The 27125-nt window shown below is 40.3% G+C and overlaps 1 protein-coding gene across 1 annotated transcript in view; it reads right to left on the bottom strand.

The window, feature by feature from the left end:
- Positions 1-2667: 2667 nt before the first annotated feature.
- LOC138260381 (deubiquitinase DESI2-like) overlaps positions 2668-27125 on the bottom strand; it is a 297151-nt gene continuing 272693 nt past the window's right edge. The window contains exons 4-5 of the mRNA XM_069208804.1: positions 25180-25321; positions 2668-6279 (exon numbers count right to left, since the gene is read on the bottom strand). Coding sequence (XP_069064905.1) covers positions 6037-6279; positions 25180-25321 — 385 coding nt within the window. The 3' untranslated portion in view covers positions 2668-6036. The remainder of the gene's footprint in view (positions 6280-25179; positions 25322-27125) is intronic.

Below are 27125 nucleotides of genomic sequence, written 5' to 3'. Positions count from 1 at the left end.
CTGCATTTGCACTAGGCAGCTAATTTTGCACCAGTGCAGGGGGAAATGACAGGAATGCAAATTATTTCATAAATACTGTGCTTTCCTGACCTTTCACAGGGGCGTAGGCAGCACAGCAAGAAGACTTGCGACGCTGCCCTGCCCTGCTCCAATTGCTCAGCAATATTGGCCTTTGCTTTTGGGAGCAGGCAACTTGGCTTGGTGGGAGCACGTTGCAGTGCACCCCTCATTCACACAGGTGTACTGGAATATTTACCTGGGACACCTTGCACCCCCCTACATCAGCCCTTCCCTTGCACGGGGAAGGGTTAATACAAGCAGGGGACAGACTTCCCCTGAGTCTGTGCTGCAGACCCATACTCCAGTGCCCATGGTGTACATGACTGATGTAGAACTGACTTACAGTCCCACATTTAACTTAGGGTTAACTGACATTTGCAAGGAATCATGGACTTGTAGCGGCTCATTAATGCCTGAATGAATGTATGAAAGCTGCTGCCCTGAACGATGTGGGCGTAAGAGCGGGAGCCCGTTAGAGCACACACGTGTCTTCATTCAGACAAGCGCCTGGAAGCTATATATATCCATGTGCACTGGGTGTACTCTTACTTCCTTCTAATGCTCAGATGGCTGTCAGGGTCGTAGCTTGGTCGGTAGGATTGGTGGGGAGGAGGGCGCTTCAGATTTTCCAACTATCATGCTGACATATAATGTTAAAAACCATTATAGGACAAGCACATGAGAGGGGCTTATGAGGCAAGGTAATGGGAGAGGAATGCAGGTTGGTAGATGTACTAAGTGAGAGCCAACACAATGGGCCACATGTATCAAGCAATTTTGCATTTGCAAACGGTGCGAATCGCAAAATTCTGCAGTTTGCTAATGCAAAAATGCCTTTCAAGATGTATGAAAGGCATTCAGTGTGCAATTTTAAGGGATCGCAAAAATAGCGATTCCTTAAAATTGCGACCCCTTTAGAGAATCGCATATTACAATTCTCTAAACAGGAAATCGCAAATAGGGAATTCCTATTTGCGATTTCCAATGCAAATGTATTGAGCATTTCCTAAATGCGAATTGGGCATTTAAGAAATGCAATTACCACCAAATCCAATTTGGTGGTAAGCATGTGCAATTTTTAAAAATGCATTATAAATTCAATTTTAAAAATGACATGTAGCGCTCACATGTCCACAAATATTTTTTTGGGGTGCATCAAAGGGGGCCTTAGGCCCCCAGCACCCTGGGGTTTACATTACCTAATTTGCGAATTCCTAACTGGAATTCGCAAATTAGGTAATGAAAAAACATTCACACCTATGGGCCTACGGGCCCATAGGTATGATTGGAGTCCCATTCCTTAATTGCGATCCGGTAATAGCGAATACGAATTTTAAGAAATAGCTATTACCAACTCGCAATTTTCATACATCCCATTTTGCATTTCTTAAATAGCGATTTCTTGAAATTCGCTATTTAAGAAATGCAAACCGGGAGCTTGATTAATCATCTTGCCCAATATTTTGTAACATAACCAACATTTGTGAGGATTTTCAAAATAGGAGCATTTGTGTGTGTGTTTCGTTTTTCTGTGTATGAAACAATTTATGGTGAAATTCGATTAGAAGCTCACCATCCCGGCGGAAAGCACCTGTACCCACTTACTTATCAAAAAATAAATGTTTTGGGGAGGGGGTAACACCCCAAACGCCCCCTGAAGCTACACCCCTGATGGCTGTCTGTAAATGCTCGCACAGCATCTGCAGTCGGTGCCAGCCCCTCCTCTGGCCCGCAGGTCCTCATTCATACCATGCAGATGTGCAGCGCCCGCTTTGTGAACCTTTCTTTTGAGGATTTAAGATGCAATCATAGCGGGTCTTTTATTAATGTTTTGCGCATGCGCTCACCTCTACTTGGCTGTACTTTTATGGGCTTTCCACTTTTAAGCTCATGACATGGTATATGTTCCGTTGCTTACCCAATGCCCCCTTCTTAAAGTAGGTATTGTTACAGACTGCTCATACCCAGACTTAGCAACAGCTAAACACTTGGTAAATTCTGTTGGGCTACCAGCTTACCAATGTGAGTCCTTCCTTTGTCACTACTGAAAGCTTCTGGGATAAAATTGGCCGTATGGACATTTCCAAAGAGCAGAGGGAGTGCAACATGCTCAGCCCAATCGCAACCCTCCCTTCTGGGGACAGATGCGAGTCATGTTGAAGTCACTGGATGACTAGCAGTGGTTGGGCAGAATGACACCAAGCAATGGAGATGGACGGGCCAAATCTCCAAACTGTGGAAATAAATTCTGGTGGGGAACTGACTTTCCCACTCAAAGCAATAGGGGCACTACTGAGTGAGTTGTGGGAAAAAGGGCTGAAAAAAACAGAGCTTAAAAAACCCTTGCAAGACAAACTATAGAAACGTACAAACCCAGCGGGCCTACCTATGGTAAGAACTTTTGAAACTACTTTTCTCTGGGCCTCGTAGGAGAAGAACTCAAGCTGAGAGGCACGGTAGCTTCACAAGTCCACAACCCCACCCAATATGTTGTAGCGCCCCTCTGGAAATTTCCATCTGCATATAAATATGAAAGACACCCAATAAAATCCAAAACCATATCAGGCAACCATATGTTTTGCACACAGTAAAGAGCAATACAGATTTCCCAGTGCTTTTTCTTTTATTCACTGATTGGGGGGATTGTTTAATCCGATTTGTCTCTCCACCTTACCGTCTCTTGTGTAGCCCTTGCTCACTTGCGACTATATACTCGCACTGATTCTCACATCTCTCCCAATTCTCTGTATTCCCCTCAGTTTATGCAATCTTCCTTTGCTTTGCAGCTAGGTTTGATCTATATACTTCCACATACAACATGCACACATCTTCACGTAACATAAGTCTACCAGTTCTCTATCACATAAGTAGTACACATTAGGAAGGAAGTGCTTCACCTTCCACACTTTAAGTCCTTGCCACACTACATGTACCTAGGTTCCTTAATGTTTATTACTAGGTTTATTGGTTTAAACTGAAGACACTGAAAGTTGGTTTCTACATGTTGATATGTACACCCTTCTGGCACATCTGACTCTTGAAACATATGCATATAAAAATATTTCATACAAGTTTTTATAGCTGAAGCCTTTTGATATCAACTTCTAAGACTACAGCCATGTTCCTGAGAAGTACTTTCTTGCCAACCATACGGAAACAAAACCTGGATTTTACATAACCAAGGAAGCTTGGTGCTGGTCTTCTGGTGGGACAAAGCTTTAGGAGGTTGATGTTATGTCCCCAGCATTGCCTTTGTGGCGCGGTGCATCTTTTGATTTAGGCAGCGTCTGACTTGGGCATAATCCAATAGAAAACAAGCTCTTAGTAAGTAACTTTGATAAATGTTCTGCATACTGTGTGTCACATAGTCCTCTTCTCATTGCTTCCAATACCACTGTGGTTGTTCAACTTCCTAAAATGGCATCCTCCGTTCAAAGGGGTTCCATTGTAATTGTTGTGTTTGTGAATCTGGTTCAAGTTGCAGTGAAAGTTTTCCTTGCAGGTTATACGGTAGCAGCCTGCCTCGGATTCATGGCTTTGATTCTTTGAGGACATCTTTCCTCTTGATACGAGGCCAAAGATATCATCAATGTTTTTTTCGCTGAATAAAAGCCCTAAGCTAGTAAAAGAACTGGGTGTGATGAGAAAAGAGGTATAAAGGTTGCAGAACAACAAACAATACAAGGAATACACTTAAAGACCCACTAATATGAATGTAGGTTGCACTGATCCAAACTTCATTCTAAGGAATTGTTTGAGGAGCCTCCTGACTTGTTGGCTTCATCACTTACTCAGTTTCTATCCTTACCACAAACTTTGTGGAGGTTGTCCACTATTTTCCAGGCCTATTGGGGAGACAGTGATGCTTTCAATCTATGTGTACGAAAATGTTTTTTAATTTGAGAGAGCTGTCCGTGTGGTGTATAATGCTACTCAGGTCCTGGCCTCCTTAAAGTCGATTTACGCTAGATATCTGGATGTGTCAAATGAAAGGCTGTCATACTGTGGACATCTCACCTTTTGGTGCCAAGAAGTAGAAGTGTCTCCATTGTTTGAGGCCACAATAGGTCTAGATTCTTTTAGTGTTAGGCTTTGGGTTCAACTTTGTAAGATCACATCAGTTACCGAGAAGAGGTGACATTGGTGGCACTAGATTACAGTACTCTTTGGCACAATCAGTTAATAAAAATACAGCATGTCCAATGAGACTAAAAGCAAGAAGTTATCATTTGATAAATCACCTTAAATTCAGCAGCTGAGCTTTTATAGGGAAAATAAAACATGATTGCTTCCTCAATAGGCCTAATTAACAGTCAACACAACCACGACTCACCTTGTCATTCACAGTGTGTGGATTAACACACATGGACCATCAATAACGGCCATCACTTTTACCTACTTCTACCAAAGTACCTGAATAAGACACACTATACTTATTTTATGTGTGACACCCATAACCTCATTCCAATGTCACTTCCCACAGCCAGACCAGAACTTGTATTCTTTTCCTTTTTATGGATAGCCTTCTTATCTTACTCCCGTTCCCTGATGATTGCTGTCTTACCCTCATTTGCACCTAGAGTCGGGACATTGCTCGGTTATCATTGCTTTTACTGCAGCGATACCCCTGAGGTATTTAATAAATCTATTATTGTCATCCTCTACTCAAGAAAAAAATATATTGGTCCTTGTATCAATCATGAAAGGACTTTAAATGATGATGATCTTATTATGGCTGTCTCCGCTCTTTCCTCTTTCAAATCCTATTTCTAATCCTTTAGAAGATCTGGGCCCTAGGACTGTACATGTCAATACAACAAGACAACCCACCGAAAAAATAACCCCCCAAAATCCCTTTTGTCTAAATATAAATGTCACACTTCAACATTGCTATCCCATTAAAAAGCAATTATGCTCAATGCATTTACGCTAGGAGTTGAACTGTATCCCTCTTTTGAGCCAAACCATTACTCTTTTTGGCCCTAAAGGAGATTTTCGGAGATCTGGGAGGTGTAAATGAGGTTGGTAATTGTATTTGTGTAATTATGCTTCTTCCATTACCATCCATCATTTTTAACTTCAAATTTTTCATACTTTAGGACTATCTTGAGGCCCTTTGCTAAGGTAAACGTTAGAGACCTGTTGTTGGGTTAATGTCTTCAAGGTGAAGTAGGTTTTTTCAAGCGTGCAGTGGGGGAAGGACTTCTGCTTCTGAGTTGAGTCAGGCTGGAACAATATACTGACCTGCAAAGCACAGAACACAAATTCTTTTTATCCCCTTTAGACCTGTTTGCTGTGGTGTTGGACTTATTTTCTAAATCTGATGGGTACCATCAGTAGGTTTTACAATAAACTCACATCACAGCAGGGAGGATGCTCTTTTCTGAAGGTTTGGCACTGTTGCATCCACCTGATGTCTCTTGTGTCAGCTTCCAGTTCCTTTTCTTGCACCACTATGCCATGCTATCCCCCTGATGTTCATATATTTTCTATCACCCATTCTTACAAACTCTCTGGTTGCCCTTCAGTTTGTCATTTTTTATCACTTCCTTTGAGATAGTACCTAATAAGAAATATTAGTGGTAACCCCACACTTAAGTTCATCAACATATATTTTTATACTGCTGTGAAACTGATAAAGGCAGGGTGTACACATGAACCATATGGTAACATTCTACTGCTATCCATTTTGTGAGAATGTGCCCATTCGCTAGCAGCGTTAGTTTCTCAGCCACAACACAAGGTGCAGTTCTCAGGCTTCTTGGCCTTCGTTGTGAACATTCTTATCTGTTTAGTACAATGTCATGGCTTCCCTAAGGTCCAGGTAGTTCACCTCAATAGATCCCTGTTGTGTCAGTCCAAGAGATCTGTTGTACTCCGTGGGAAGCACAAAAAGGTAGTGAATCAAGAAAGCTTCAAAAGAAGTTTTGGGAAATGTGAGGTGCCAGGGGGTTTAGGAATTTCAGAGGTCATGGTCTAGACACGGGTGTGTCTACATGTTCTTGCAGCCCCCGATGTGGAAGGTGAAGCAGACGCAGATGGGGATTCATCATCAGTCGTGTCCTCAGGGTCTTCTTTGTGGAGGCCTAGAGTGATGTGACTCTGCAAGGCTGCTGGTGTGAGCCACTCCTTGGGAAGGCAGCTCTGGAGGAAAGGAATGCAGGAGCTGAAGTAGGCCAAGCGGTTCACCCAACGAGGGATCTCTTTACCGCACATAAGCTGAAAGCACAGAAAACAGGGTAGTTAATACACAGAATGGTGGTACAGGTACAGCTATTTAGCAAATATAGTACAAAGACTGCTCCAGTTGGATTCATTACCTGCATTTTGCACAATTCTAGAAAACTTATCAAGAAGTGGACAGTAAAGAGGTATAACTCCTCGTAATTTGTAAAACACTGTAAAAGGTGAAGAATGACTTTTAGCCTCCCATGCCCCTCCCAAAATATACTAATACACTACATTACATTTAGCAATTATATACATAAGGAATACCCAGTGGTGTGGAGTTAAACCCTTATTTTAATGCATCAATAACATACAATTTAAGCCCTCACCCACATATGGTGGCATGTTTCAACATGGCGCTCAGCATCTAGCACTGGTTACCTCTAAAACATCACTACAAAGTCAATCAATCAATAAGCTTTCCACACTTTTACAACAAAAACCATAACTATGAAGTCACTAATCCTTAAATTAATCATACATCGAGCTACCCAAATCTGTCCTGGTGAATGACTATGACTACCTTTTACAATTAGTAAGTGCAGAATGTCGACTTACTGAAGGAAGGGTCTGCATGTGGATAATAAATATAGTTTAACCAACTGGGAAGAAGAAAAATATTAAAAATGTCTCTCAGATTAATTATCTGACTTTCCATTTGCCTATGTGACAAATTGTTATTTTAGGATAAGTGCGAGATTCTTAGATTATTTTATGTTAATTTAAGTAATGTGAATATGCTGAAAAACTCGTCTGGAATGGACCAAAAATTTTCATCCTTGCGCCACAATCTGACATCAATCTCTACCTTCCACTGCAATAGGAGTCTGGTGTTATTCTAGGTACTCTATACTCGATTTTACTATAAGGATGGAAAGGAAGCAGACAGAGGAAGTGTGTTTATGCTTCAAGCAATTCTGCCATTAATTACAATGTTTCAAGTTCCTCACTAGCACAATAACACCAAGCCACATTCTGTAAAATTGCACCTACATGATAGCTGGAACGAAGGCCGAATTTCAGTATGTCCACTGCATATTTAAATAAATCCCATTCATATTACCTGCATGCAAATGTAGTTTATGTAGCTATCCTGAAGAGTCAACATCGATCCAGCCCTCTTTGACCTACATTGAACTTTGAGAAAAGCACTGATCACAATTATTCTACAACTCTGCTGCCTACGTTGCATAAGGTCCAGAAAGCTGCTGCCACACAAGGTTGTAAGGCCCATTATGCAAATATTTACACATGCATACTAGTGGCTACACAGATTTTATTGTAAATAGAGAAAACCCAAGGACCCTAAGAACTGAAAACAGGGCGGGTACCATGGAAGTGGCTGTGTTTGGAAGGGTTACCTGCAAAGTTCTGATGCTCTCACAGTGTTCTCCTGCAACCCTACAAAGGAAGTTGACTGCAGAAGAGTCCTGATCATAGTAATGAGGAGCAGAACTTTGTAGGCAAATGTTTCTACCTGGGTCCTGAGAGAGATCACATTTTATTATTAAATTAGTGGCATAAAAGTTAGCATATAGTGATTGATTAACCTATATATAAAGGCCTAACAGAGAAAATAACACAAGTTGTAAAATTTGCATGTTTGAATTATGGTGAACCATGTGGCCACCATTCGTATTAAACACTACTCTTTAACCTGAGAGTTTTCCATTCATATTAAATGAAGTACTAAAATGAGTTAATGATGTGGGTGTTTTATTGAAATGGAGAATTTACATTTTTAAACAAATATAAATGAATCGTACTTATTTTGAAATAAATGGATTTTATTAATTCAAGTTATATGCATGCAGAAAATGCATGTTAAAAATATTTTCAAGATATCATAGCTAATGTTTGCAATTAAATAATTTGCTTTATGTATTTGACATGAATTGCAAGGTGCACAATATGTTTAGTAATGTATTAATGTGTCCTACGGCTTTCTTAGTTTGACTAGGCCTGAAAGATTCATTTTACAGTAGTAAAGGAAAATCACTTGTTTGTTCTGTCCCCCTGCCCTGAATTCTTTCCCTAGGTTGTTAATGTGAATGTCAATTGTCCTATTGTAATGAAGGCAAGAAACATGTTTTAGAATCAACAGTGTTGCATTATTTGTTCTAGCTGTCGAACAAGATAGGAAATGTGTAGTTATCATGTGAAATGTATTAGTTTAGTTTATTGTGTGTCATGAGGAAGGATCTCACGTAACAAATAACTAAAGAAAGTAATATTTTGTTGGAAACTTGTGAAATCATATAGATGACAATGCACTTTTGCTAAAAAGATTTGGGAAAGCTGCAAATTTGATGGTGCCATCTGCAGCCACTGGATGCTGAATCTGACGTCCAAAATGCACCCACCTGAAGTACCAATAAATGGATCATGCACACTTCTAGTTAGTGAGGAACTGAGGTCAGTTAGCCTTGAGGGAGTCTTGAGTTAGTTCTTCTCGAAGTCAGTCCTAGTTAGTTCTTCTCCTGCCTTGAAGATGCCAGGAACCCTGTTTGAGTCTGCTGTCACACTGTTTCTTTAAGTCCACAGATAGGTTTTCTCATCTTAGTCTTAATTGCCCTATATTGTTACGTGGTTCAGTACTAATATAGCCAACTAATTCTGAACTGCTGATTTTGTCTTATGTGAAGCCTGCGTTCTGCACTGTCCTGATGCTGCTGTCAGCTGACGCAGGACAAGGTGACTGCATGATGAATCATCGCTGTATGCTGTCCCATGAGGAGAATTACAACCTAATGTGGTTTCTTGTTTCCTTTTCAGTTAGGTACTTACACCAGCGTAATTTTTATAGTGTGTTACCCTAGTTAGATATTTTCTAAATTATTTTTGTCTTTCTTTTTGTTTTTGCTTTTGCCCGCATGTGTTAGCCAGTTCCCACACATGCAAGTCCAAATTTGTGTTAGTGATAGGAATGGCCCAGCTCTGAAACCTGAAAACTTAAATTGAAAGTTAAACTGTATTTGGATGATTTACTGATGTCACCATCATCTGCTTTGAATTCTAACAATAATGTACAGATTGTGTTGTTGCTAATCTACATTATTCTTTTGGAGTATCTCACAGTGTTGATGTTTAGTAAGCTAAATATTTTCAGTCACTTTGATCAGGCTATGGTTTTATGTATGTTTACACCAAGATTTGCGCACTATATATGTGACATTTATTTTGGGGTTGTAATAAAGCTTTGAACCCAGAGTGGGTTACTTATATCAAAAACCAGGCTGTTTGTCTCTTTCAGGAGACTTGGGCCGAGGAGCAAATCTATGTAGATGGTTTTTTTTCATATAGCACCTCAGCTCAACTATCAGAGAAGGGTCTAGGCCGTACTAGTGTAATTGATTACTTTCTAGTGGACGTTAGGCTGTGGCCTCTATTAAAGGATATGACGGTGGAACCCCGGTACGAGAGTGACCATAACCCTTTGCTTCTTACCTTGCATGGGGATGTATTTAGGAGGTCACTGAATGTTCAACGTACAGAGGTCCCAACTCCACTGCTGAATAACAATCATACACAGGTTTGCTGACCTAAGGTGTTGGCTAACCCCCATCTGATAAGTGGGATTTACAAATTGTTTGTTTATAAAATGGTTGCTTATGAGGAGCACAAAGTTAATAATATCCCCATTCTTAATATTCATAAAAATATGCTGAAGGAATTACAGAGCTTCTTTTATAAAAAAGACTTACTCCAAGCCTTTGATGCCAATATGAATAATAATGAATGGTTTAATGAGGATTGCACAAGGCTAAGTCTGTACTAAAAACTGCTATTATGATCGGCTCTCTAGGGGAGATCCAACCAGCTATACGCATATATAAGAAAGCTATATTGCAAGCAAAAAAGACATGGGAAGATTCCATTTGGCAGAAATTGCTTGATGCAGCCAAATCTAATAATAATATGATGTTTTTGGAACTACTGTCTAAAAGACAAAGAGAGGGCAAGAGCAACATCAGGAATCACACACAACCTGAGAGATGGGTGGATCATTTCACCTACCTTTATGTTACTCCTTGTAATTTTTCAACCTGTAATCCCCAAACTTGTGATTTAGTTTCTCCATTGCTGGTCAGTTTGAGCGATTGCCCAGATTTATTAAGTTCGGACACTTACACCTCTGAGGATTGCTTAATTTTTTCCCTAGAGAAAACCACAGCTGCAATTAATTCTCTAAAATCAGGTAAAGCACCCGACCTGGATAAGATACCGGGAGATCTATATAAATCCGAACTAATTATTTGGTCCTAGTATGTAAATCTGATTTCGAATAAAATCGCTGCAGGTGGTGCAATCCCGAGCACTTGGAAAGGGGCTGAAATAATCCCTATCTATAAAAAGGGTAATGCAAATTCCCCAGCTAACTATAGACCTATTAGCCTTATTGATAATTTACAGAAATGTTTGCTAAACAGCTCCTGGAGAGGCTATTATGTTGGGTACAAGATCATCAGGTCCTTTCTTCGTTACAGGCAGGCTTTCGTCCAATAACCAGTACAATAGATCAGGTTTTTAGGCTGGTGCTTTTACACTGGAAGTATGTAGTCATTGCCAAGCAATATCTATCGGGGTCATTCCGAGTTTGGCGGGCGGCGGTTGCCGCACGTACCTCCGCCCGCCAAACTTACCCCGTCGAAAGACCGCTCCGCGGTCAAAAGACCGCAGGGGCCATTTCGACTTTCCCGCTGGGCCGGCGGGCGACTGCCAAAAGAGCGCCCGCCGGCCCAGCGGGAAAGGCCCTGCAACATTGAAGCCGGCTCCGAATGGAGCCGGCGGTGTTGCAGGGGTGCGACGGGTGCAGTTTCACCCGTCGCGATTTTCACTGTCTGCAAAGCAGACAGTGAAAATCCTGCTGGGGCACTGTTAGGGGGCCCCTGTACTGCCCATGCCAGTGGCATGGGCAGTGCAGGGGCCCCTAGGGGCCCCACGACACCCGTTCCCGCCATCCTGTTTCTGGTGGTGAAAACCGCCAGAAACAGGCTGGCGGGAAGGGGGTCGGAATCCCCATGGCGGTGGAGGATTCTCCCAGCCGGGGGAAATCCGGCGGGAAACCGCCGGACCCGGCTGGGTGACCGCGGCTTTACAGCCACGGTCGGAATAGCAAAGGAAGCACCGCCAGCCTGTTGGCGGCGCTTCTGTGGTCGTCGACGACCGCCAGGGTCAGAATGACCCCCTATATGTTGTTTTTGTGGACCTCCGATCTGCCTTTGACTTGGTCCCAAGGAAAAAACTATGGAAAGTATTATATAAATTGGGTGCCCCAATTAACATAATCCACCTTTTACAGCGGCTGCATGAAAATACATGTGCGCAAGTAAGATTGGGCAACCAAGGAGAGCTGACAGAAAATATTCCCATTCAGAGGAGAGTTTATCAGGGTTGTGTTTTGGCCCCTATTTTATTTACCTTATTTATTAATGAGGTGGTGCAAATACTGTCCTCCTGTCAGAATGATGCTCCCACACTGAATGCGCAGAAAATCCCTATCTTACTTTTTGCTGACGATTCCCTTCTTATTTCTAGGACCCCTATGTGCCCCCAAATCCTTGTCAATAGATTTAAATCATTTTGTACGGATTATGGGTTCGAGTTGAATGTTAGCAAAACTAAATTAAAGGTGTTCAGCCCTGGTCCCCATAGGAGATGTACTATTAACTTGGATGGGATTCCCTTAAGTAAGGTTGGATCAATAGACTATCTGGGTGTGAGGATTTCAAGTAAACTACACTGGGAGGACCATGTAGCAAAAGTGCAGGGCTCCTCCAGCACAGAGCGGCTGCTATCCTGCGCTTTAAAAAAAGCTCTGTATCCAAAGCTATATCTTCAGCTATTAAAATCTATCTGGCAAAGGCACAGGGAGCGGCCGCTTGTGGTGCTGAGATGTAGTGGTTTTCTAATAGCGAAAGACTATCTATGGGTGAAAACAATTTTGCTAGGGCTTTAATTGCGTGACCCCGATCCCAATGTTTTGGGACCTCAGGTTCAACCGTATAGCTGATCTGATAGCTTTAAGACCCTTACTTTTCTGGCTAAGGATTTGGACTGACCCTGAACTTGTCATATGTAGGGATTCCTTTCTCGACTTATTAGAGAAACCGAATGCGGTTACTATCCCATGGTTTAGACATGTGTCTAACTGGTTCCGTACCCTGGGAATGGGAAGCTTCTGGGAGAACCCACAAAATCGGAAAAAATCCCATAAAACCATCCTGAAAACAGCTTATTGGTCCTATGTAAGAAATGATTCTATCTGTTGCAAATCATATGGTCGGCTGACCAATTTATTTACTCACTTCAAGTGGTACCCCCACTATGAACCATATTTAGATCTTATACCTGGTTTACTGGTGAAGGGTCTGTATGCTCGTTTTTGTTTTGGGAGTCTACCGTTGTTGTCCTTAACAAGAAGTTGGGGACCAACTCCATTCTCTGATTTATTCTCAGCTTGTTGTGGTAGCTCAGAAACTGTAGAACACTTCATGTTTTTTTGCCCTGCTTATTACATTCCCCAGTCAAAATGGATCCGAACAATTTGTCGAGACCTGGGTTTGAATCAGTGTTGTACAGCTTTAAGGATTTTAAAAGGCGATACCTCTAATTCTTTCATTCTTGCGGTTAGCAAGTTTCTGGTGGCCGCTTGGCATACACGAAATCGTTTTCTAAATAACTCTTTTCTTGGAATAAATATTAGGTATACAAGTATTTTATAGCTATGAAGTTTAAGGCAGTATTTTATTCATTTTACGTCTTTTATATTTTTGTATATGTTTTAAATTCTGGATCTTCATTGTATTATGATGCTTTGATGGCTATGCTGACCAAATAAAGCTTGTTGTTGAAGCAAAGCTTTGAAAATTTATTCAGTTTGGAGTTTGATTTAGAGTGAAATTGTTTAGGGTGTTTAAAATTGTTTATGATATAATGTTATTGATTCGTGTTTGAATGATTCTGAGCACTACACTCTTCGCTAAGTCCAACGATTCAGTCGACCTCAATAGGTTAAAATAGTGTTGGTGTCTCACCCACACGCTGGTGGTTGTTGAACCTGAAGCAGGGAGAAAAATTCTTCCAAGCGCGCCAACAGCCCAATTTCTTGAACAAAAAAAAAAATAGGACAGAATGTCGGGCTGGATGAGACTGTCTCATATATCACCAAGCCCTGGCAAAGCCACTAACTCCGACTTGTATTTTAAGCACTAGGTATAGAATATGAAAAAACTAATTGCAGAGAATAAAACAAAAAAATGTATTCCATTCTGTAAACAATGCCTCTGTAAGATAATTTATTGTGAGATGACTGAATGTACTTTTGAAATGTGAAACAGTCTTTAATGAATTCCAAAGCAAGCACACCAAAGGAGGTGATTGATACTCCAAACAGCCAACAGCATGAGGCGAGAAAGCATTACTAGACGGGCAGAGTCACAGATATATTTTAAAGCACCTGTAACAATTAGGTTTTTTTCAGGCAGCTGCTCTGTCTGCCAACCTGAAAAGTGGGCTATAACACTGTCCCTGTAATCATGCATTCTCAGCCTGGCCCTTGCATTCTGACTCCCCTTCACTACTGTAGTCTTGGACAAGTTCCAAGATTTGCAGAGAAACCAATAAAGTCCTTCATTTTCAGCTAAATGCAAATATGTAAACGGACAAACTGCCAGGCCTTCTGAAAAGCCATACATATATTTGATCAAACCAGTTTGAAGTTCTCTTCCTGGTAGATGTGTGTTTTTTGCCCGCCCATTTGTCCTTCATGCTTCCCTTTCTTTATACTCTCTTACTTGTCAAAACCAATCTCTTCATGGCTATGCCAATGATCAGGCAGTGTCACTCGCTTCCTCAGGCTGATGCAGGACCGAAGCAGCTCAGCGTTTATTTTTTTTTACAAAACCGGGCCAGGAAAAAAGGAGGGCATAATGGAGGACACTTTTATTTTGGTTTCTGTGCCTATTTCCTGTCCCTGTCCGACCCTGGTTGTACACAAATTACTAATGAATTCCAGAGTTTTTGTAGTATACACTTTATAGAATCTGACTCTAGTTCAGGGGAGTAACAGAAGCCTCTGCTGCATCTGCAGTGCAGGAGGGCCCTCAAAGTTTCAGAGGGCCCCAACCCTCCAGAGGACCCCACATTATGCCCAAAGACAATAAATAGCTGAAACCAAAGGGCCCCTCATCACATTCTGCAAGAGGTCCCCATCATTTTATGCTAAGGCGCTGCAAAAATGTTATTTTTTCTGGATTTGTTAGCAAAGCTGTAGCAACAATTAAACAAAAAAAAACTGTGAGCTGTAGATCCATTAAAGCAAACGCCTTATACGGAGAACCCATGAATGTGTGGTGCACTTTACTAGAAAAAAGAACAAAAATAGATGCATTTACCCAGACTGACTTGAGGAGGAATTATTCCCTTTATTTTCCTGCTACTGCACTGTAAACAGGAAAGGAAATATTTCAAAATGGCAGCCCCTTGGACAATACAAATACCCTTTAATTGTTACTTACCTGCTTATTGGCACACCTCCATCAAAAGATATTTGGGAAACAGCTGTATTTCCTTTCATTTAAAGGGGACATCCAGTGTAGAGAAAACAAACATTTTATATACTAAGCCATAAACGGCTAACGATTATCAACAATATACATTATAGAATGTTCCTTTGTTTAATAATGTGCTTGAGTTTTCAGACATATTTCAGCGTCATTCAGAAGATGGTCTGCTCTTTTTGCCTTTCCAAAGAAAGGGAACATGAACGTGCCAACATTTTGAAATTAAGGGCCAGATGTATCAAAAAACGAAATTGCATTTCTTAAATAGCGAATTTTAAGAAATCGCTATTTAAGAAATGCAAAATGGTATGTATGATTTTTACGATTCGGTAATAGCGATTTCTTAAAATTCGCAAATGCTATTACCGAATCGCAAATAGAGAATCCAACTCCATTTGCACCTATGGGACTGCTGCAAATGGTTTTGCATTTCCTAAATTGCGAATTCCAGTTAGGAATTCGCAATTTAGGAAATGCAAATCTCAGGGTGCTGGGGGCCTAAGGCCCCCTCTGCTGCACCCCAAAAATATTTTTACGGACATGTGAAGCACACACATGCCTTAGGGGCATGTGTGCGCTACATGTCAATTTAAAAAATGCATTTGAAATGCATTTTTATAATTTGCACATGGTTACCACCAAACTTTTGTTGGTGGTAATTGCATTTCCTAAATGCCCAATTCGCATTTAGGAAATGCTTGATACATGTGCTTAAGAAATCGCAAATAAGGATTCCTTATTTGCGATTTCCTATTTAGAGAATCGCAATTTGCGATTCTCTAAATGGGGGTCGCAATTTTAAGGAATCGCTATTTTTGCGATTCCTTAAAATTGCACTGCGAATGCCTTTCATACATTCTGAAAGGCATTTTTGCATTCACAAACGGCCCAATTTTGCGATTCGCACCGTTTGCGAATGCAAAATCGCTTGATACATCTGGCCCTAAAAGAGGGGAAACTGTGAAAAAAACTTTGGGGCTGTATTTTCTAGGGGTGGGCGGAATATTCTGTTCCACCTGCAGATGGCATACTTTTGTCGACTTTGTGGTATTCTTGTAACACAGAGTGCCAGCCCAATTACACAAATCACTGCATGTGTGAATTTTTTTGTTGCACGCAGTTCCAGAATGGTAAGTTGGCAATTGAGATTCAATGTCCCCTAGCAATATTTCTAGTTGGTAGGAGGATATTCGGCAAGATTTTTCTAAAGGGAATGATCACCGGCTGTCACGAGCATTCATGGTGAGACGGCTACCACTCGAATAGAAAATCTACCCAGGCGGCAGTAAAATCAACTTGAGTAGCTGCACCCTCTGGAGCAACGCGTGGTGGCGTTCACTTTAGTGTGGAATGAGCTACCAGTGCTAAATTACAACTCAATATGCCTATTTCCGCCCGTTGGCAACTCTGCAGAATCTGGCAGAGTTATGTAACTCCACAGAGTCAAATTCTGCTAGTTTTGCCCACCCCCAGTATTTTCGCCTATAAACTTTCTTGGAAGCAGAGATAAGTTCAGGCAGAAGACTGCCAAATAAAGCCATTTTCGGCTTAAAAAACAGTAGTCTCCTGCCTGAATCAGGTCTGTTGGCATGCATGGAAGCATATGGCTCATTTCTGAAGGTTTGTGGGACGGTTTCTGTGCACAACTGGTGGAAATATGGGAGGTAAGTTAAAGAATCTGTTGAGAATTCTCAAAAACTGTGTTTAATATTGTGATGCACAACACCATTACTCACACTGACACTTCTGGTGGTTAGGCTGCCATGATTTCCTGATCAATTGATAACCCACCACCCCAAGAGGTGGACAAGTTTGCCAACTGAAGAAAGAACAACACTAGGCAGTAAGGGTATGGCTGGAAAAAGTGTATCAACACAATATTCCACCCCTTAAAGATTACAAATTATGAATTAATGCTCAGTTTCCCTGCAAGTCAGCAGTAAGATGAAACTTGCCTTCCCTTATGCTGGGAACAAACATGAATTCCTGAAGCCTCTAGTTTCTGTGACTAGAGTAGGAGAAGACAGGAGAAGATGAACTGCACTATCCCACAAGAGAAGGGTCTGACCCATAACCATCTGGAAGATTTGCACAAGATCTTGCTAGCAGACTGACTGACCTGCACAGAGGAAGCTCCAAGGAAATGAAACCACCCGGAGTCCACAGGATTCCAGCAAACCTAGATAAAGGCCAAAGGCTACTGAGAGCGCATCATCTCCCAGAGCCCTCTCAGCGCTCTTCCCTCCTCCCAGGAACTACTTAATGGAGGCTGCAGCAAGACCCCATTGAGCAGGTCCCAGGCCCAGCTCTCCACATGCTGCTGCATCCCTGTTACTCCTGTCTTCTCCTTGCTTTTCTAGCGCCTTGAGACTTGCAATGCTTTATAAATCCTTGACTGTTTGATCTGGATTAAGATGCTATGGACGTCTTATTGCTTCATTTCTATCCACCAGTATCAATGTATTGTTAGCATACATGAAATAAGGTAGAAGCTAATATTTAAAAAATGAAAAACGAATGATATTCACCAGTTATAGTTCACTGAGCTAATCATAACTATAACCTGCGCCTACACCAAACACTGCTTGTGGCTTCATATATTACACCACCTGTGACATGGTAAATGACATAATTGATGAAATCTTAAATGATGTCATTGATGACATCAATGATAGCACCATAGTCAGATACATCATAGAGCTACTGAGTGTACACGTGTTGGTCAATAGCATGGAAATAGCGTAAGTCCTGGAAGTGCAATTGCGTATTTTAAAAGTTATATGGTGCACCATTTACAAATCACTAATGTTTGAGGTGGAAGAAGTACTCCATACTAAACAAGGTGAAGGCTGAGTGCCCCTGATGTGGGTTGCAGAGGTATTTTTGAAAGTAGGTTGTGGCTTAAAGGCATAGTGTGTTGTAAAAAATCTGTGAGAAAAGTCAAACCTGTTGTTGACAATACATTAACCATCAATGGATATTTAGATATGTGCCCATGTTAAATCGTTGTTGAACAGTAGCATACACAAATTCTATACATGCTAGTCTTGTAAACATGGCTCTAAAATGTATGCTATTATGACAATTTCAGTATTGTGTGTAGGGTATTTTACTAAATTACTGAGCATTGGCCATAGGGCATGTATGAAGTTGTCTGCCGGTGGAAAATGTATTCTTGTCAACCTTTTGGCTTAAAATTAAGGGTCATGAAACGTCTTTAAGAGGGTAATTCCATTATGGTGAACAGGAAATTGAGTGTGGCCTGCTTGAATTACTTCAAGTCCACAAACCCTGTAGAACAGTGTTACAATGATTGTATGATGTCTTCAGTAATGTCATCAATGATGTCCTTTAACATACCATGAGTTATGTAATATGTGAAGTTATAGGTGCTGCATGGCATGCCATACTACTTTTAGTATTATTGTTCTACAAGATATCATAGTTAGTGTTGTCTCTTAAGCAAGCTGATAAGAGTGTGTAACAAGGTCTGCTACTTAAAATCATTTGAAGATGTTGGATAAAGTGTAAATGAAAGTTATAAAGTTATAACTTTTAAAGTTTGTATAGTTTAGGCTTGGTCTGTATAAGTTTTCCTAAGTATAAGTAAGTTTTGACCTTTGGTTTTATCTTCGAAATACTGTATATATGGGCCTCTCACAATTTCCAAGGGTCCAGGACACTGGGGCACATCTTGGGGGGTTAGGGAGAGAGGACTCACTCCAGCAGAAGCCAGGTACAGGGTTCAATGCCTCAGGAGCTTGTTATGTCCCTTTAGCTCACACATGAGGCCAGCCAATGAGCCCCTGGACTGACTTCTCATGGTCCTGTGTTCAGGGAGATGGTCCACTTCTCCTTCAAGCATTAAGGCAACCCTTCAAGCAGCAGGGTAGTCGTTCTGAAGTCTGAGGCATTGTTCTGAGAGTCCAATATTTATACATGGTTCCAGCCCTCGTGTGTGGGGATACACCCTGTCCTGCTCCCACATCTGGTTCTGGAAAGTTTTCCCTTCCCCTGTCAAGGCTCCAAGAAATCTGGGGTGACAAAAGGCTGGTGTCAGGGTTCTTTGTGTGTGCTGGAGTCAAGCCCTCTGAAGTGTAAGTGGGGCACCTACCCCACAGTCATCCTGGCAGGACATGTAAAACCCAAATCCAAAACGTATTTTTTAAATACAATGTACCCTGCCCTACTGGCCTTTAGGCCATGCTTTAAGGGTGACCTATTCAATTTACGAAGGAAAGTTTAGGCTTGGCAAAATGTTATGGTAGCCTAATACTACACTACAGCCTGCAATGGCAGACCTGAGGCATATTAAAGTGCTACTATAGTGGTTGGTACAATGATTGTTGTAGGCCCACTAGTAGCATTTAGTTTATAGGCCCTGCGGGTATATAGTGCCATGAACTAGGGACTTATAAGTAAAGTAAATATGCCATCAACTGTAGGTCAATTGTACCATATTCAGTGAGATAGCAAAAGCACTTTAGCACTAATTCACAGTGGTAAAGTGTACAGAGTGCTAAAGCCAACAAAACAAATCCAGCAAAACAAAAAGGCCGAATGTTTGAGGGGAATACCAAACCAAGGATGTCAGGTCTACCACTTGCAGTTTAATGTCACATGTGGCCCTAACCCTGAATTCCAAATAGATCCTGGTTATATTTCTAGTGCTAGTGAGTGCCTAAATCCCATTGTTGCCATCCCCACCAGGAAATCCCAAACAGAGCAGCATGTTTTTAAAATGCAGGCCTCTAAATATTGGTACCAGGGAGACGTCAAAGTGAACAATGAACAATGACTACATCTTCCTCTGACTAAAAATACTGAGACCAATTGAGACCTTAAATGTTCTCAAGCAGAACTGTTCCCCAGTTGTAAACTGGCTAACAAATCTATGGGAGTCACCAGGATCTGGACACTAGGGTCCTGAATTAGAGTTTGTCGGACAGTTTAATCATCAAAAATGTGACAAATATCAAATATGTCTTATTGCAAGTATCAAAAGATAAAATGCACCTATAATGACAAAGACATGATATCTGTCACACTTGTGGTTTCTCCTCTGTCCTCATTTTAATTGATCTTTTTTTTTACTTATTTCCTACCAGTAAAAAAAGTCTTAATCCTAATTGAAGATACACCTTAGAATAGGACAAAGACTTTTTGTGGCTGATGCAATTTATGCCCTGCCAAGCCCCAATAACAAACTTCAACCTTAATTGTGACTTGTTTCTGCCCTGCTGGGTGGAACATCAGTCTGTGAACAACGATGGTTAGGTTTGGTCTAACCAGTTGCCATTTAGATTTGAGGGGACCAAAGACAACACGTTTGTCCCACAACAAAATCACCACAGTTGGATATTGTAACATGGAGCTAAGAATTTGTGTTTTGCTAAATGTTCTCAACTACTGAAACGGAAAAGCATGGCCAACTTACCTTTAGATCCCTCTGTCTAGAGCTGCTCTGCACCAGCCTATCCACAGTAAAACACTGAATTCAGCACGTTCATTTTGAGTAGGGTGGGTGAAACAAGTAGAGATGTAGTTTTCTTCAGCCACAAAAAAGGTCTTGAAAAGTTTTAAACATGGAACAATCACCCCACTCTACTGTGAAATCTGTTTGCTATTTGTGGTGCACCAAGGACGAGAAATTGCAATTTCAAGACATTTTGCCTAACTTTATTCTGTCGTCCATGTTCTGTGACAGCGCAGTGTAACATGTGATTCTAGCCACTTTTCATTCTCTGTTATAGTAAAGACTTGTAGAGTTTCCCTTGGTTGTGAAATGATTGCCCAAGAATGTGCCTTCTCAAGGATGGAGCAACTGTCTAGCCTGAATAACATCCTACGTAGCACTCCACGTGCCGACAGCAGATGCTGGGAACACTAGAGCTTCATGTATTAGTATAGTGAGAAAATCATTGAATACATTTCTTTACCAACTGTTTAACTACTATTGGTTGTGAACATGTGAAATGTGTACTTATGTAGTAAATTGTTTTGTGTAGAGCTCTATAGAAGGGTGGGATTTCTCTATGTGGGAGGACATCTTTCCCCTTTCTTAGAAGGCAAATCTATGCTGAATTTCTAGAAGAACTTTACTGAATTCTTTTGTATTCCTTGTGATTTGAACACGTACTGTACTAATTGTTTTGTGACTAACTCATGGATTTCTGTAATTGAAATTCTTTGAGTGAAACCCTTTAAATTTAGTTCTCGTCTGTCGTTCTTAAATAAGAAATGTTCCTTTCTCATTGCTAAATGTGTGAGGTTTATTTAATAGGAGACACGGATCAAGCGGGGAATACCAAAGTCCAATAGGTACTACACCTCTCCCAGTCCGAGCCACTGGAGCACACAAGTAGGTAAATGAGTTATAGGTTTGTGCACCAGCAGTACTAGGTCCAGAAAAAAGACCTTAAAAACAAGCTCTTGCAAGAGCACATGCACATTAAGATACTGCAGACAAAATTAGACTATGAAGTCATTGAAAGGCGTGGGGAAGAGGAGTCTGACAACAAGTGTAGACTGAGTACAAACTGCAGGACCTAAAATGCTACAAAATTCTAGAAAACTCAAATACCTCAGAGACATATCATAACAGCAGATGACTTTGGTAATGTGAGCAGGATCATCTTTGATGGTTGCCAGATGACACTATTGCATCAAAATTGTGACTTATAAATATTGACCTGCAACAATTCAGACTGCAAGATGTTGACTTGTACAATATTGTCCAGGTAAGAGGAAGTGGAGTTCTTCATTTACCTATTTATGCTTACTTGACAATGTTGCACAAGTAGATATGTTATAGTCTATATTGTTGCAGATCAATTTTATTTGATACTGTGACATGCAGCTGATGCAACTTTACCAAGAACAGTATCCTCATACTCGAGTGCTAACAGGAGACACAGCAGGTTACACAGTTGCTGCAAGCAGAGGATGTTTCATAGAGGTGGAGGCCCCCTTCAGACTGGAATTGAATGAAAATCAAATACTTCACATCTGCACATGATAAGCCGCTACGCCAGTTCTACAAATAATGTTACCAAACCCCACAGGGCAGTTTTGAGCCACTGAAAAAGAGATATAGATTGAACAGTAAATAAAATTACATGCAAAAATAGAAGGCTCTGGAGACAAAAGTATGTGCCTTCATAACGTTTCAAAACTTTACGCCATAGGCATGAAATAGCCCAGTCAAATGTGTTCCTGCTCATGGAAGGTTCAGAGTGTCACAGAACAATAGTTTCGAAACCCCGAATATAGCTGTTTATGAAACAGTAGGTTCTACCAGATTAGGTTTCTATGGAGGTTGATTGCTAAGGGTAAAGTTATGCTGGACATAATAGGTATTTCCTCTAATCTTTTGCCTTCTGAGAATGAGAGAATCTATTTAATTTGTGGCTGCACCCTGTCAAAATGACGTGCTAATTGGGAATAATGTAATAAAGGCAATGGGATTCATCAGCAGAAGAAGGTCATATGCTGAAGTGGAAATTCTAGTGTGACTTTTAATATTGTGACATCAGGGCAGGTGTGGTTTGGGAGAAATATAGAGACACTGTTAATTTTGTGGCAAAGCTGGACAGTAAACCTATTAGCGAATTGCTTACGGTTTACAAGTCAAAGTGCCTCTCCATTGCAACACATGGTGCAGGGCTATAGGGAATTCAGGACTATGACGATGAAAGAGCATAACCTGCCTGTGCCAATATGGGTCTTAAAATGTAAGACCAAGGGGTGGTTAGTTTTCTTTTGTAATGTGTAAAACGAATTGTTAAACGCGGTGCTCTGAAATATATCAGTAGTAGTGCACAATGAGTTTAATGTTTCATGTATGCCACATCTAATCCTTGTTTGCAAGAATTTCTATGTTATATTATTTTAGAAATGCTATTCTTTATAGTCATTTTATATCGACAAGTATAATATTAAAAACAAATTAAACTGAAAGTATATTTGTGTTCATTTTAGTTTGGTCGGAGTGAAGGCCGTATTCTTTTTGTGTGTTCAAATCTTCAATGTAAAAGCTTGTTTTTCAAAAGCTGCAGGTGCCAAAGCTAACAAGAAGCTTGTTGCGCACAAGAGGTAAGAGAAACCTGAGAGAAGCACTACAGGACGGAAGGATTATCCTGGCATTGGCAGCTATAGCTTTTCAGATTCCTGAATGTGTCAAGGTCATGTGCCAAGGCTTTGGAAGATTAAAGTGCCAATTATAAATGATTAGCGATTTGTTTTTCAAATGAGAGTTTTTGGTTATGATGTCATCATACCTGGAAAAACAAAGATTTAAGTGTGGTTTAGTTAACAAGAGATTAAGATTCCCCTTGCCCCTTCCTCAAGAGTGAGCCTTTTTGAGGTAAAGACCTCATACTTTCTATGTAGTTTTATGCAACGCACCTCTCTTGAACAGAATCTTCTACCAAAGTTCTGTTTACTAACCTTTCTCAGATATTCCTTTTGTTTTAGAATAGTTTAGGAGCTAGATTCAATGGTTAGGTGAGAGAAATTAATTTCAGAATCCAGACATCATGTACTTCTTGATTTTCTGTATTATTGCTATTGAAGGCTTAGTCTTTTATAAGTTGTTTCAATTTAATACTGTGTGACGTCTTAATACTCCATTGGAGATTTTGTATATCTATACTATGGTTTTAAGACTCTCTTATGTAACTTTGGCTCCAAGTCTGTAATAAAGCCCTTTGAAACTTTAATTTGGACTCTGAGGTCTAATGTGTGGCTATTGAGTTGCACTGCAATAGATTTGAGTAATCAGGAAAAATCTTCTCCTCACCTCTTGGAACAGAGAAGAAAGATTCATCAGGCCCCAAGATAAAAAATCAGGACCAGTGCTGGTTCGACGATATTCAGAAAGTGAATAACAGATTTCTGAGAAGGTTGCTTGCAGTCCCTCAGAGCACATCCACGCTCCTCTGCCACTCAGAATTGGGTCTGGACCATATTAAAGATCATATCGGGCTCTGTTCTGTTCTTCTTTGGCAGACTATCTGGACTAAAAGTCAAACTTTTTTACATGGCTGTTGTTGAAAGGCTGTGTTAGTCTGGATAAAGCTATAAAGATCCCATGGCTACCTTATATTGCGAAACTCAGCCGCAGCCTGAACATGCCAGAATTATTTGGTAGTCCCGATGGCTTGGTTCCCTTTTCTAAGAATGTTTCAAAGGCTAATTTTTTACTTGTGCTAAATGCAGAGAATGCAACCAAGTCTCGTAAACTTACTGTAAGTAACTATGCGCAAATCATCACTAGACGATTCTTCATTGACATCTCTGATATCTGTTGACACAATTGAAATTTAACACTGTGCACTTTATGGTTGCTTTTTCTATGCCTCTTTCCCACAGTGTGATTTTACCAGTTTGTCCTGTGAGTCCTGCTTTCCCCAGTTGATGATGCAATTTCTGACAATTGGCACATTTTACATATTTTTTTATTCCACTTTTATGAGGCGTGCTCACTTCAGGCAATGCAGGCAAGCTGCGGTTTTAATCCAGGCTTTACCTTCAGTCATTTGTTGAGCAGTTGTCAAATACCTGCATTGTGCTATCAGAATGAGGAAAGATTTATGATGATGATTTTTGTTCCTTATTCAGAGATTGCTTGTTTAAGTTTATCAGTTTAAGCCATGGGATTAAATCAATTGTGATAATTGATTTTATGATTGTGTTTTTAACTTGTGGCTGTATCTTTCAATGTTGATTTGAGAGAATTAATTAACTTATTATTTTAATGCGTTCTAAATACCAACATTAAAACTAGGGGCCTGATTTAGAGTTTGGCAGACAGGTTATTCCATCGCAAACGTGATGAATATCCCATCTGCCGTATTATGATGTCCATAGGATATAAAGAAATCGTAATACAGCGGACAGGATACCCATTACATTTGTGACTGAGTAGCCCCATCTGCCAAACTCTAAATCAAACTCTAAATCAGGCCCTAAATGTGTTATAGTAACTTGTAATTTTATAAATATGATGCAAACAATTAATGTTACATTATCTATTTTTAGGGTTTAATTAAAAAACAAATAAAGTTTATTGACTGACTGACTGATGAACTGCTTTTACATTGAATATATTCAGCCATTGGCACACAAATGTGTGCTAAATAAATCAAATTTCTGCCTTTTCAGATGGAGGCAAAGAAGCTCTGCCCCAAAATAATATAGGAATATGTTTACACCTGACCCCACTTAAAGGTTCTTCTTGTCTAAGACATCTCAGTGAGAGACTAATAAGGATCTGTCTACAGGACTGAAATGTGAAAGATGGATTACACAGCTCAGGTTGACTAACCTCTGCTAGGGCATCTGAGAAGTGGTTGCAGTTCTTGTGCATGAGATGATAGGCATTGCCTTTGTACTCCTTTCCCAACTCTTCCATGATTTTATCAACATCTTCTTCAGTAAAATCTGTGGTCCCCAAGGCAATGGATTCCCTGTTGGTTGAATAAAACATGACACCGTCTTAGCACACTTCATATTTGGCAAAGGTAATCAAATTATGAGCAACATCCCACTCAACTTGCGTGATCTATCTTACTGGTGTTTAAGGGGCAATCCAGAGAAGACGATAAGCTCAGTTCCCTTTTGACAAACCTATACTGTTAACCATAAACATTGTAGAAGAGTGGTTCTTAACCTGGGGTCCATGGATCGCTGGGTTTCCGCAACACCTACTTTTGGGGTCTGTATAACATATTGAATAATATTAGAAGATTAATAAAGTGTGTCTATATAAAACAAATAAATGTAAACTTTTTCAGCTTTTCTTAAATGTGAGGGAATGTGAAACTGGAACATAAAAATGAGGTTGGTATACATGGCTTAATTCGTGGAAGCAGCTCAAGTTCAGCAAATAATAGTTTGGGCAATTGGTAATCTCAATTAAAGAACTAGCATGCGCTAACAAAAAGCAAACGCTAGGAAAAAATAAAGACAAAGCAATATACTAGAACCTATCATGATTATCTTTTAGAAATAAATCCAAACTTCGTAATGCTCCAATCTTCCCATTAAAGATTCCTTTTGTCTTCATTTTTGGGCTGTATATTGAACAAAATAGTTCATAATTCATGTAATTTATTTATTTATGTATAATTGTTTCTGTAGTTTTGTGTATCGTTTTGAGATTACAAACATAAGAATTGCTTAGGTGGTGGCCTAGGAAGTCGCCAGGTTCGGAACTGTTGAAATACACCATGTAAATACTGTTTGGTGATGGGACCTCAGTGTTTATCAGACCCACAAGGAAGATGGAAGGGACAGATTAGGTAAACACCCTTAGATGGTGTTAGAGGTTACATGCAGAAAAGAAAGTGTGGGATGCCCAAGAGGGCTTTTGGCATTTCTCGATTGAATGTGGTAGTATGTAGCAAAATACCCTCTCTCCTAGGACAGCATAATAGGGATTTCCAGGGTGCAAATTTTCTATCCCAATGGTTTACTTGGGCAGGTCACCAACACCAAATCCCTTACCTACTTCGTTAATTTATGAGAATTCATGTAACAAAACGCCTGCCTATAGGCTTTAAGACAGTGTAATAACAATCTGTTCTTAAACGTTTAGGCCCATATTTATACTTTTTTAGCGCCGCATTTGCGTCGTTTTTTGACACACAATCGTTGCAAACTTACAAAATACCATTGTATTTTCTAAGTTTGCGCCGATTTTGCATCAAAAAACGACGCAAATGCGGCGCTAAAAGAGTATAAATATGGGCCTTAGTGTCTTTAAGAAATACTATTCACAATATGTAGGTCAGGCCTACTGGCATCATCACAATGTTTCATAAAGAGCAGATCAAATCTTTGGGATTGGGCATTACTTTTTCCAATGAACCGATAAGGCCTATAGAACTTACCTTTGGCTTTACACCTTAACCAACAGAGGCTTAATCAAGTGCACATAAACTGGCAACTGGCATGCATACAGTTATAAAATGCAAAATATAGAAAATATGGTTTGGAAAACAATATACAACCCCTTCAATCCAGTACAACAAGAATCATCATATCACAGGGAAAACACCTAGCATTTGTCAGAGTGGGTGGCCCACACCAACACCATTTCCTTCAACTGTAATCTGTGAAATTTCATATAACAAAATACCTGTCTATTGCCTGTTACACAATGTGATAACAACAAACAGTTAAAAGCCTACTGGCGTTATCAAATGTTTTGCACGATGAATAAGCTAATCCTACTGCCGAGGTGGATGCCATCACAAAGATATGATTTCT

The sequence above is a fragment of the Pleurodeles waltl genome, chromosome 9, assembly GCF_031143425.1.
Source record: "Pleurodeles waltl isolate 20211129_DDA chromosome 9, aPleWal1.hap1.20221129, whole genome shotgun sequence".
NCBI lineage: Eukaryota > Metazoa > Chordata > Amphibia > Caudata > Salamandridae > Pleurodeles > Pleurodeles waltl.
This window is presented reverse-complemented; position numbering and strand designations above follow the sequence as displayed.